General features: G+C 41.1%; 1 protein-coding gene across 2 annotated transcripts in view; it reads right to left on the bottom strand.

Annotated features, from left to right (window-relative positions):
* Positions 1-350: 350 nt before the first annotated feature.
* LYPD6B (LY6/PLAUR domain containing 6B) overlaps positions 351-12,350 on the bottom strand; it is a 180,758-nt gene continuing 168,758 nt past the window's right edge. For both annotated transcript variants that reach the window (XM_049616162.1, XM_049616163.1), the window contains exons 4-7: positions 9,017-9,167; positions 6,373-6,471; positions 2,846-2,976; positions 351-1,089 (exon numbers count right to left, since the gene is read on the bottom strand). In XM_049616162.1, coding sequence (XP_049472119.1) covers positions 925-1,089; positions 2,846-2,976; positions 6,373-6,471; positions 9,017-9,131 — 510 coding nt within the window. In that variant the 5' untranslated portion in view covers positions 9,132-9,167 and the 3' untranslated portion in view covers positions 351-924. The remainder of the gene's footprint in view (positions 1,090-2,845; positions 2,977-6,372; positions 6,472-9,016; positions 9,168-12,350) is intronic.

Raw genomic sequence — 12,350 nt, forward strand, 5'->3', positions numbered from 1 at the left:
ACATTCAGAGAAAAGCTGACTGTATGGGGGAGGGGCCCTCTGGCCAGTTTCTTTGAAGTGAAGCTGCTACCCCTGAGGGTACAACATGTGATAGGGCTTCATCCTCCTCCATCAGGAAGGTTTCCTGACCTTTTCAATTGACAGATTACCGTTTAGCATCCTAAGAAGTATCCTTCCTGAAAAATAAAAAGCTAAGTCACTTTGGCAGAGAATTTCATAATTCAAGCTGGAATAGATCACCCATGGTGCATGGAAACTTAACTTCAGTGACCTCCTTTACAACACTGGTAAATGTTTTATCCGAGGTCGCCAGGTCAGTCAAGAAACACATAAGCATGCATTCTATACCGTATAATTTAAACGCTTTATTTCCCCCCACAATAGTAAATGGGTTTCATATTAATTCAACTGAAGTTTTCTTCCTATAGTTAGCTGCCTTTCTCACTGACTGTGTCATTGGTGGGAAAATTGCTTTCTCATGATGGAAGAGTTGATTTCATAGGGACACTCTGAGCTAATCACAGAAATGAGAGAGTCTGACCCAGCGGCTTCTGAAGGAGTCTTGAGGTCAAGCAGTCCATTCAGCTAAAGGTCTGGTCAGCAGGACGAAAACAGGCTGCTGCGACCTCTCTGTTGCAGATACTGGCAGGATCCTCCCTGCAGAAGAGACAAGATGCAGCCCCTCTGACCAGGAGGCCTGGAAGCCAGACAATCCCCTCACTTCCTGCCACATCCCCTTCCTCCATCCTGTGGCCCGACATAGGAGTGCTTTAGCTCAGTGAACAACTGGCTTCTGCTTTGTGGTCGTCCAAGGTGCACTCTTCACCAAGTGCAAGACTGGTCTTCACTCAAACGTTCAGCGTTCACACAATTTTTGGCTTGTGCTTTGGAGGGCGGTTTCTGTCTCTCTTAGGAACAGTGGCTTCATGTCAGCAGAGGCACGGAGACCCAGGCCAGCACTGGTAGGTAGAGCGTGGGGGCACTGCTGCCGGATGTTCTCTGAGCATGCATCACGGCGAAGACTGCATTAGTGTGGTTGGTGGGTAACTCTACATTACAGATCATTCCTTCACAGCAAGACCTACACTCCTGTTACAGAAGCAAGGGGAGAGGGGAAAGAGAGTAAGTAATGGGAAGGAGTGGAAGGGCAAAACAAAGAACAAAAGAATGCTTCCACAGTGCTGAGGACAGACAAAATTAGTTACCCAACTCATCCAGTCTATGAGACACTCAGGCCCTTGAGTACCTTTCCCCCACTAACCGGAAAGTAAGGACTATCTTGAGAGTCTTTTCATTTTAACAGTGATTTATCTGTAGCAAGCCAAGCATAAGCAAAGGAAAAAAGAGGAGGAGAAACTGAATAAGATTGCTTGATTGAGTCAACAAATCTTCTAAGGTTTGTAAGGAAAAACACTGACATGAAAATGAAAGCTAGGAACCTTTTGGGCTGGCCATTGATTTTCTTTCTCAGTACTACTTGTTAAGGGATAATAATGACTTTGTATTGTCTATACTAACAACTGATTTCTATCATTACAACAGCAAGGGCTTGCTAATTATGGCTGCTGAGGAGTGGAAAAGGCTTGCTCCCTCACAGCACAAGGTGTTTTCAGAGGAAGCAATCTTCTGTCATAATACCTGGTACAAGGCTTCAACCTGATAAACTTAGCCATCCATAGAGGCTTCCAGGATGGCTAAGAAAAGGGCAGCAACTCTACAAGTCTTTATCAGCTGCTTTCAACCCTGGCAGCAAGAACATCAGAATCTCCTTGGAGAACTTTAAAAAAGAAAAGAGAGATGCCTGGGTGGCTCTATTGGTGGCTCAGCTCATGATCTCCCTGTTCGTGAGTTCAAGCCCCACATCAGGCTCTGTGCTGATGTCTCAGAGCCTGGAGCCTGCTTTGGATTGTGTATCCCTCTCTCTCTCTGCCCCTCCCCTACTCGCACTCTATGTGTGTCTGTCTGTCTCTCTCTCTCTCTCTCTCTCTCTCAAAAATAAAAATTTTAAAAAAGAAAAAGGAAAGAAAAAAGAGCCTAATGCCCAAGACCCCACCTGAAGTTCAGTTTCAGCTGATCTGGGATGTTCCCTGACCACCACCAATATAGCTGTGAAAACTCCCCAGGTGACTCTCCAACGTTGCCAGAGCTAAAAGCTACTGGTATCAGAAGCACTTTCTGTACACAGTAACTAAATCAAATTCTAAAATCTCATAAAATTAACATACTTTTCAAGTAATTTTTTGTCAAACATTTCACAATTCCAGGCATTTAAAAGAGTGAAATTGCTCATTTTAGAATGATAAAAAATTAAGGAGATCAACTGATCTGAAATATATCTATACTTCATCATATTAAACTAAGATCAATTCTTTCAGACTCTCATGTCCCCATCTAAGCAGAGGTAGGGGTTAAGACCAGGTTTCCTTAGTAAAAGACATCCCCAATTCCCTCTTTCCACAACCCAGCTACCCTGTGCATTGTTCTCGGTGATATCTGGCCATAAACAAAATACATGAGCTGGGTTCTGTAGCGTTCATCACTCTCTCATGGATGGTTGGCTCTTGGGCTTCCAGAACAGACTTCAAACAAATCAAGTTCGAGGTCTAGGATGGAGCTCTGTGGTCCAGGAATTATCATTTGTTTTTAGTGACATTTTTTGTTGAAGGACAGGAAGTCTTCAATTTCTCTTTGGTCTCCACTACATCACTGTAAGGGAGTCTTTCCTTAAAGACTACATGTATACAACAGGTTACTTTATCCTTCCTGCCTTTCCATTATGTATAACTAATGACCAGTAGGAAAAACCTTAGGACAGTAACCTTACACATACACACACACTCCTTACTGTATGTTCAGAATCTCGGCTGTGGTGGCAGCCAACAAAATGACATTCACTTCTGGAGGCACATTTTTTGGTAATGGATGTACTTCTTCCGTGGCTGGTGAAGTGGTGAACTGTCAGACAGTACTGTGTATCTAGGCAGGGGGAGAAAAGGCAACGTCATGTTTCACGCTGCAAAAGAGAAACTCAACAATCACTTCAGGAAAGACTAAAACTCAGGATGATCCTTAGGTCTCTAGGCAAGAAGTTTAATGGCAGGAGTGGATGCCTCTCCTTTGGTGCCAGCTAAAGCTGAGAAAAAAGTTGAACAAGCTTTTCATCAGCACCTTAGGTCTGCTCATTTCATATGAGAGTGCCAGCATCTCTGTCTCTGTCTCTCTCCCTATGAAGCACATGTTCTAGAACTCCAAAATAAAATGAGAGTTGTAAACATAAAATGCAGTGGGTTAGAACACATCTTGGTGTATTATTCAGCATTTGTTTCTTGTATACTAACAGACATGTGGTGGAATAGAATGAAAACAGGTGCTTCAAAGTATACATCAAGACCACCTTCCTGACCCATCCACTTCTTACTCATGCTCTAATCCTCCCTGCATGTTTGACTTTTCTGTAGTATTCCCATTTTCCTACTCTCTCTGCCCCTCCCTGCACACAGCTAGCTCATGTCTATAGTTTTCCCTATAGCTTTAAGTACTCACATTTTACTACTTTTAAAGAAAGTGATTTCATTCAATATGCTAGGACCCGCCACTTCAGTTTTGCATCTCTCTCCAGTTATCTCAGACCAATGTAATGCTCCTTAGTTTATTGAGAAGGGACTACAGCAGGAATGTCATAAAATGGGGGGAAACCTGACTAATGTGGAGAGCACTTGGTTTTAGAGAATTCTGTCACATGTGAGCACTATTAGGTCCTTAAAACTCATTTTCTTTTGAATAAAAGATGATAACAAGTGTCCGACATTTTGATAGGGTTGTGGTAAGCTTCAAATAATATTAACACGCCATCAGCGAGGCACTCTAACAGGTATTCACTCAGTCAATCCTTACAATAAGCCTTAAGGCAAGTCATATTAATATCATTTTACAGATAGAAAAGCCAAGGCACGGTTTCTTGCCTACAGTTACATTAGACAGAAGGTGGTGGAAGATAGGATTCTAACCTAGGCAGTTTTCTAGGGTTTGTACTCTTAGCCAGAACACTATTCCGCCTCTCAGCATACCTAGTGTTAAACTAGATGATGCTTTGCTGTGCTCTAGGAGAGTAGCTGACTTCTGCCTTTAGAAGGACAGGGAACCACTGAATGGGAAAGGCATTTCGACCTATACTTCACATAAAGAAGAATTGGAAACTGGTAGCTGCATGTGTTCGTATAAAATGCCACACATGCTAAAGCACCCTAGAAAGTCAGAATAGAAGCCAGGGTAAAATAAAATAAGAAATGTCATTCTTGTCATATCCTGTTACACAGGGAACCTCTCTTAACAACACTGACAGACCACAGAAGTAAAGCTCTAAGGTGAAAAGGAAACCTGAGCTGACAAAGAACAATAGCTGTGGGCCAGTCTGCCCCCGAGAAATGGTTGACTATCATGCCCCTAAATGATGACTAACTGAAAAGCAAGAAATTATACCCTCAGGTAGAATTCCAGATGGTTAGTATCTTTGGGGCTTGACTGGAGCACAGTCAAAAATGTACTGTCATGCACACTGGAATGTAGGGTTGTTCCGTGGCAGTCTCATTAAGAGTCAAGTTTTCAAGTTGGACTTGGAAGAGCCAACTTCCTTCACCCTTCCCATCTCTGACGTTTCCTTGCTGATGGAAAGCTGCAGCTCCCTTCTTCTGCTCATGTGTTTCAACAGAGATGAAACTCTGCAACCCGGAAACATCCATGCACGTTCCCATTCAAGACGGCTTTGATTCATGAATGACAAATCAGAGCACTGTGCTGTTCCTAGTAGGAACAGTGTTTGGATACAATTCAAAATAATATAGTCCATGAAGACGAAGTACAAGGAGTTGGACATCAGTGCCGTAATTTGCTACTGTTACAATCCTTACCACCTGGTTTTCAGGGGCATTTAAAGCAAATAGCTAAGAATGGTACCCACCCTCTGAAGTAAATTAGTAAAGAGAGGCATCGGACAACCTTAAAAACTTTGCAATTACTAAGATAAATTTCTGTGCAAAATGTAGAAACAAATCTCCAAATGCACAAGATACATAAATGTACTCAAACACGCACACACAATTTGAGGTCACGCTACAGAAATGTAAAAGAACCTCAAGACAAAATTAAAATAATTAATTACTCTTGAAAAGAAATCATGAAAAATACTGTCCAGAGGCACGTGGGGGGCTCAGTTAAGTGACCCACTCATGGTATCGGTGGTCATGATCTCGTGGTTGTGAGATCAATCGCCACATCTGACTCCATGCTGAATGTGGAGCCTGCTTGGGATTCTCTCTCTCTCTTCCTCTCCCCTTCTCACTCATGCTTGCTTGCTCTCCCTCTCTCTCCAAATAAATACACATTAAAAAAAAAAGAAAAATACTTTTCAAGTAGATGTCACAACCATTTGTGCTAATTTACAGCCTAAGAGTCTCAGGCCCCATAGAGGTCTGCAGTGTGTACTAATCATTGGTACCATACACTGCCTTTACCTGGAAGAGGTAAGGCTATTTTACTGCTTTATAGAATATGGTACAAAGATTTCCAAAAGAGTCAAGGTAATAGTACACCCAAACTGGTAATCTTTAGCTCTAGAAGAGTTTGTTGGTTGGTCAGTTTGCTTTTCTTGGCCTTTTAGGTCTGAAAACCTAAAAAATAGTACTTCCTAAAAATCTGAATAGCCTCATCTTATAGCTCTGAGTAGAGCTTTCCAATTCCAAATCATCCCTCAGCACATCCTGTCTGCTTTACCTCCAAGTTTATATATGTTAAATCATTCGACTTCTTGTCCCTCTATCCCTACCACCATAGTCCCGGTTGTCATCTTCTCCTGCCTAAAGACAATAAAAGACCCCACTTGGTTTCCCTTCTACTTTTGTCCCCAACCACTAGGGATGTATCTGGGAGCTAAGCAAACTAAAAAGTTCTCAAATGTTTGTCAAATGAATGAATGAGTAACCAAGGCACCAATGTATCTCAAGAGTATAAAAACCCTTCTTTGCTTTAGCCAGTAAGTGTGACTTTTCTAGAGGTATCAAGCATTTCTGAAATTCTTAGAATGCCTAAGACAACACTGTGGACTATTTGTTCTGCTTGATAAATACTATTTAAGAAATCCTCCCTGGAGGCACACACAGCACACACAAACTGAGGTTATACCATCAGTTTCCAAGTACTCTCAGAGTAGTCTGATACCTGCACAGTCTACTAAAAGAAATCTGATTTTGATATAACATCATCAGCCTGTTGATATATGCTAATCCCATTATATAAGGCAGGTCTGCTCACGGCCAGTTAAGAGAGACCTAAATGAGGTATAATCACCAGAGAGTGTTCCAAACTCAGTGCACTTACTTTGTGGGCACCATTTGTCTTCTGCCCATCGATTGCAGTTATAATTATCCCTTGCATTTTCACAGGTAAAACACTTGAAGCTATTTGGAAATGGCGTAGCTTTAAAGAAAAATGCACAGTGAAACAGAAAGGTTAAAAAAGACAAAAATTTTAAACATCAAAGATGGCACAAATTAGCAACTTTAATTAGATCAAACGAAATTTACAAACCATCATCCTTAGAGTTTTCGTTGCCAAGGAGCTGGAGTTAACTGCCAGACTTCGGGGCATATTTATTCTCTTTTCTTTAAATATTTTGTCTATGCTTATCTACTATAGAGTAATGAAAATGGTTCCACAAGCCACTTTGAAACACCCATGGTATTGTTTCATTACAATTTATAACTTGGGAATAAGTGGGGGTTGAGTGCACAGGAAAGGGTGGTGGCGGGATTGGAACCAATGATTTGGTTTAGTGTGGCCCCTGAAAAGAACTGGAGTCAGATTAACCTGAGCTTGAATTCTGTTCTTCCTACTGAGTAGCTTTATCATTTTTAACTTCCAGGAAATAATAATATTTAGAGAAATGCTAACAGTGAAGATCCCCATGACTTGCAGAGGAATCATGAAGATTAAACAGGAGGCTGCAATAAAAAATATCTAGCATAGTCCCTGGCACATCAAATCCTGCTGGTTTCTGTCTACATGCACTTCCATTACAGCCATCTTCAACCTCAATCAAGTAATCTCACTTGATATATGTCAATTATCACAACATTAGACCTCAATCAGGAATGTAACATTTAATGTAAGGATAATAGCAATTCTCAGGCTCTTATGCTCATGCTGGTGTTACAGAAAGCAGGAATTATGACTGCTGGCAGTCTGGATTGAAAGCAACTAGAATGTCCTTTTGGTCTTTAGGTTTTTGTGGGTTTTTTTCCCCAACCTTGTATCTTGTTATTTTAATGGGCAAGAAGTCAAAAGTGTAATAAATTTGACATTTCTTTATAAGCCATGGCATAAAGTCTTATGTAAAACTTCCAATTCTTCCATTTTTGGAGAAAATGGATAAAGATTAAGGAAAATGTCCGACCATCCTAGTAAACTGATCACGTTAGTCAAATAATATTTCTATTTTTTTAATGATTTTTTTAATCATAAAATTTTATTAGGCTTAAAGTTTCAAAATTTGTCTATAATTTAGATTTTATGAAAATCTAAATGTGTTTGTGCCATGTCATTAAGTTATTAGTATACAATCATTATCAGTTTAGAAACATATAATAAATGATAGTTCAAGGTGTGTGTGGTATATATGTGATATATGTGTGTATGCACACACACACACAGTGTCACAAATAATAAAGAAAGCACAAAGGGAAGAAGAGTAATATATAGGCTTCATTTAGAAGTGGTATAAAGACAGTGGGTCCCAAACCTGGCTGTGCATGAATAGTATCAGGAGAGCTTTTTTAAAAAGAAGAGGGCTTGGGGGAGGGAAAGAAAAGAAAATAATTTACATCCCACCCTTCTGACTACTGAACCTCTGCAGAGGGGACCAAGGAATATGTAGTTTTAAAGGCTTTTATCATGATTTTGATACTCTTCCAGGTGTGGGAACTACAGCCATTCATCTTTATACCAATTGATGTCTATAATCTTTCTCTAATAAAGTATATCAGAGAAGTCTCACTTGTCTGAAGAGAGAAAGCAGATGATATATGTATAAAAGTACAAAAATACACATGTATGCATATAAAATATATTATCCTATAGATAATGTTCACTGATATTTGCTTCTGTGGAAGCAATATTATTATTTATTAGTGGAAAAGTTGAATTTTATACAGCCTTTTCTAGTGGTGACTATGCATATTAATGAAAATCCAAGTATTATTTCCCACCTAATTTCAAATATACAAATCTGTTTCAAAATTGTTAATGGTCATTTGAAAGAATATATCATTTAGGGGTGTCTGGGTGACTCGGTTGTTGAGCATCTGACTCTTGATCTCAGCTCAGGTCTTGATATCAGGGTCATGAGTTCAAACCTCATGTTGGGCTCCACAACCATATATAAATTATATACGGAGAAACTTCCTTCCTACAGCCAATATCCTTCTCCATTGAAGAGATCAACAAAGAACACTGTCTGCTAAGCCATTCGTGGTGACAGTGTTCAAGAGATTATTTTACTTTTTCTTTTTAAAAATGTTTATTTATTTTTGAGAGTGAGAGAGCGAGCGAGTGCACGTGAGTAGGGGGAGGGCAGAGAGAGAGAGGGAGACACAGAATCAGAAGCAGACTCCAGGCTCCGAGCTGTCAGCACAGAGCCTGACGCGGGGCTTGAACTCATGAACCGTGAGATCATGACCTGAGCCAAGTCAGATGCTTAAACTGAGCCACCCAGGCACCCCAAACAGAGTATTTTAACCAAGAACCATTTTGAGACTTCAGCAGAAAGCTAAAGCATTTTAAAGAAATGGAGAAAATTTCTGTCATTATGTACTACTCCTCCTCACCAAAGTAGTGAAGACTCTCTGGCTTATTCTAGGTATAAACCAAATATTCCAGAGCAGGCAAAGTTATTATAGGTGGAAAGAGGGACTTCGAATTGTCGCCCTGACCCTACAGTCGTGAACCAGGACACACCACTACTTACGGTCCAGAGGAGGCCTCACGTTGTAGAAGTTGATGTTCTTGGCCAATGCCCAGTTTTCTGACAAGATAAAGATCTGGACAACAGCTACAGCCAGAGCATGACGGAGGGGCAGCATTCTGACCTTGGTTATGGGAAAGTCCAAAACTCACATCTACAATGAAAAGAGAGACTGGTCGCATTTATCTGTATTTTGTTTGTCAGGAGGAGCAGGCTTTGCTTCCATTTGGGAAGCCTGATTGTTCAAATCTATCCAACCATATACTTGTTCTATAGGGCCCGCACCTGTAAGCAAACTGCATTCTTTTTCACAGATGAAAGCTAAGTAATTACTGCCTTCTACTGGTCAGGCCTCTGCACTAGCCAGTTAAGCTCTAGGAGGACACCCAAAGGCCTTTCAGGCTCCGGAAGAACAAGGAACAGCATGGGCGTGGCCGCACCCCATTCCCTCACTGCCTGAGGCTAGCCGGTGTACTTTGTGCTGAATCAGCCAATCACTTAACAAACAGGGTTCAGAGGCGCGTTCACCTGAAGTTACCGAACCACCTACCTGTCAAGTCCATACTCTGAGTAAACACTTGTGTTTGAGAAATTTTGCAACGCTTTCAAAACCTGGAAGAAACCTTAAGAGTCAGAGCACTAGGAAGGGCAGTGCATAAATGTACAACGAGTTTGGGAAATAGAGTCTCTGCTGAACCCCAGAGCACAAAGACAATGCCATCCCCATCTGTGTCTGTCACACTGGGTGCAACAAGCTGCCAGGAGGTTCTAGAGAACACAGAGTAAGAGTTGTTTGAAATGCTGATGTGATGTTAGTCTTAGCCCACAAATACTGTTTCTGCTTTCAAAGAGGTGAAGTAGGTTTGATACCCAGTGAAACAACAGACGTCCGCAGCGCACCGAGGAAGACAGTACATCTTAAGTCCCACTGGTTCTACCCTCTAGAAGCAGACCTGGTAGTAAGAAAATCTTCAGGAGACATGCTGAGAACATACAGGATCACCACAAACAGGTTCTCTTTGGCAATGGAGAGGTGTGGGAAGCAGAAAAGGATGTAACTTGGAGTCCAAAGACTTTGGTTCAGGTATTGGCTCTGCTATTTATTAGCTGTCTGACCTTGGGCAAGCTCTTTAAGCTCTATTAACCTCAATTTCCTCATCTGCAAAGTGGTTTAATAACACCCATTCTGCCCACACGTTTGGATAATTGTAAGCATCAAATATAGGCTCAGGTAGAATCACATAGGATTGTGAAAGTAACAGCACTTGTAATACAAGTCTGTGAAAATGCTAGAACCTTAGAGTTCAATAATATTGCCTGAACTCATTTTCTTCTTGCTGAATCAGCCGGTCTCTGTGGGTTTAGGAAATTTTTCAAAGAAGAAAAGTTTGATCTCTGCACATATGAGCATAATCCTTCACATGGATATTTTGTTTGAAGCCAGGATAATAACGCACAGAATCTAGGGATTTTACCTCCCCCTGTTGTGTTGTGAGTATATTGGTTTTGTGTGTATAGCTAATAATGCCTACCTACAAAGATGGAACTAGATAGCAGACAAAATATAGCCAACAGCATCCCCATCCCTATAGATGGCTTCTGCCACCAATTGAACATAGTCTCTAAGAAGTACTCAGTGTAAAGGAACCTGGAAGGTTTCAAAAGCCAATAGGGCTAAACCTCCTATACTGCATTTCAGCTCACGACAGAATGCGACCTACTGATATGTAAATACATATATAAAATTCTGTCCTGGTTCATTTTAGAAACCAAAATTGATCATTCACAGTTATTAGATTTCTAAATCTTATTTTTATGCTCTTTCTGAAGAAATGGACGTTTCTTATAGCTAACTTTATTATTCCTTACAGACGAGTCATTATGCTGGTACAAATTCTCCTTCTCGTATTCCTTTCTCTAAGCTGGACTACTCTATATTCATTGTGAATCTGGAGCCAAGGAATGAAGACCCCTGCTTTACACCAGTGGAGAAACTTTGAGTAGGAGAGACTCATCCCTTTTTCACAAATCTCAAATTCATTGTGTTCCAATAGCACCCACATTCAAGTAATATGGAAATAATGCCTAAGATTATACATTTCAGAGTCCTATCGTCTACATTCAGTCCCTTTTCCATCACTAACAAATATGGGACCTCAGACAAATTGCTTCAACTTTCCAAGCCTCGGCTTGCCCATCTGCAGAAGAGGTACAATAACAGTCCCTACCTCAGAGTATAGAAGCACAGACTAAATGACATCATGTGTATGAAGCACTCAGCCGAGTGCTGGGCACATGGGCACGTTCAGGTAGAGTACAGGCTCAAATACCTGCTTCTAAACCTACTCTCTTTGTAGACTGGTGAAAGTTCCTTGACCTCTCTGTACCACAACTTTTGCATCTATAAAATGGAAGTAATGATATTAATACCTACCTCATAGGGTTGTAGGAATTAGTTAATACACATAAAGCACTTATCTAATTAGCTGTGTTCGCCATTTTTCAATCCTCACTAGGTAGCATTCACTGTTAAGAACATATCTCCAAACAGGAATCACAAGTCAGAACCCCTGGTTTTCCTCATGTAATCTCTATGTGAGACAGAAGCTCATTTATTCATTCAAATGTCATTACTGACATGTAGTGCATAGAAAGAAATTGTTATTACTGGACCTCCAACACGGTCTTTGCTCTCATGAAGTGTGCATTTTAGAAGGAGAAGACAGACACTAACTATGGGGAAAATGTAATTTCAGATAGTCATGATTCTGAGATTAGTACAATAGAGAGATGTGTGGGTGAATAGGAGGACCTACTTTACATATACAGTGGACCCAGTATGAGAAGAAACCACCCAAGCAAAGAATCAAGGGAAAAGACACTAGGGTTTCAAGATAGGAAGAAGTGCACGTGCAGGGGGGGGGAGGGGGCAGGAACAAAGTCAGAGGTGGTGGGACCAGATCATACAGGCACTTACTTACAGGCCATGGCAAGGATTTGGGATCTAACAAAACCAAGGAACTGTTTGGTTTTAGATTATCTGATTTTGAAAAAATGCTTGGTCTCTGCAGAGCAACAGGTCCCAAATCCCTAGCCTTATTTCTCACTCCCAGAATAAAGGGATGCCAATAGGGGCGCCTGGGTGGCGCAGTCGGTTAAGCGTCCGACTTCAGCCAGGTCACGATCTCACGGTCCGTGAGTTCGAGCCCCGCGTCAGGCTCTGGGCTGATGGCTCGGAGCCTGGAGCCTGTTTCCGATTCTGTGTCTCCCTCTCTCTCTGCCCCTCCCCCGTTCATGCTCTGTCTCTCTCTGTCTCAAAAATAAATAAAAAAAAACG

The sequence above is a fragment of the Panthera uncia genome (genome assembly GCF_023721935.1).
Source record: "Panthera uncia isolate 11264 chromosome C1 unlocalized genomic scaffold, Puncia_PCG_1.0 HiC_scaffold_3, whole genome shotgun sequence".
Taxonomy (NCBI): domain Eukaryota; kingdom Metazoa; phylum Chordata; class Mammalia; order Carnivora; family Felidae; genus Panthera; species Panthera uncia.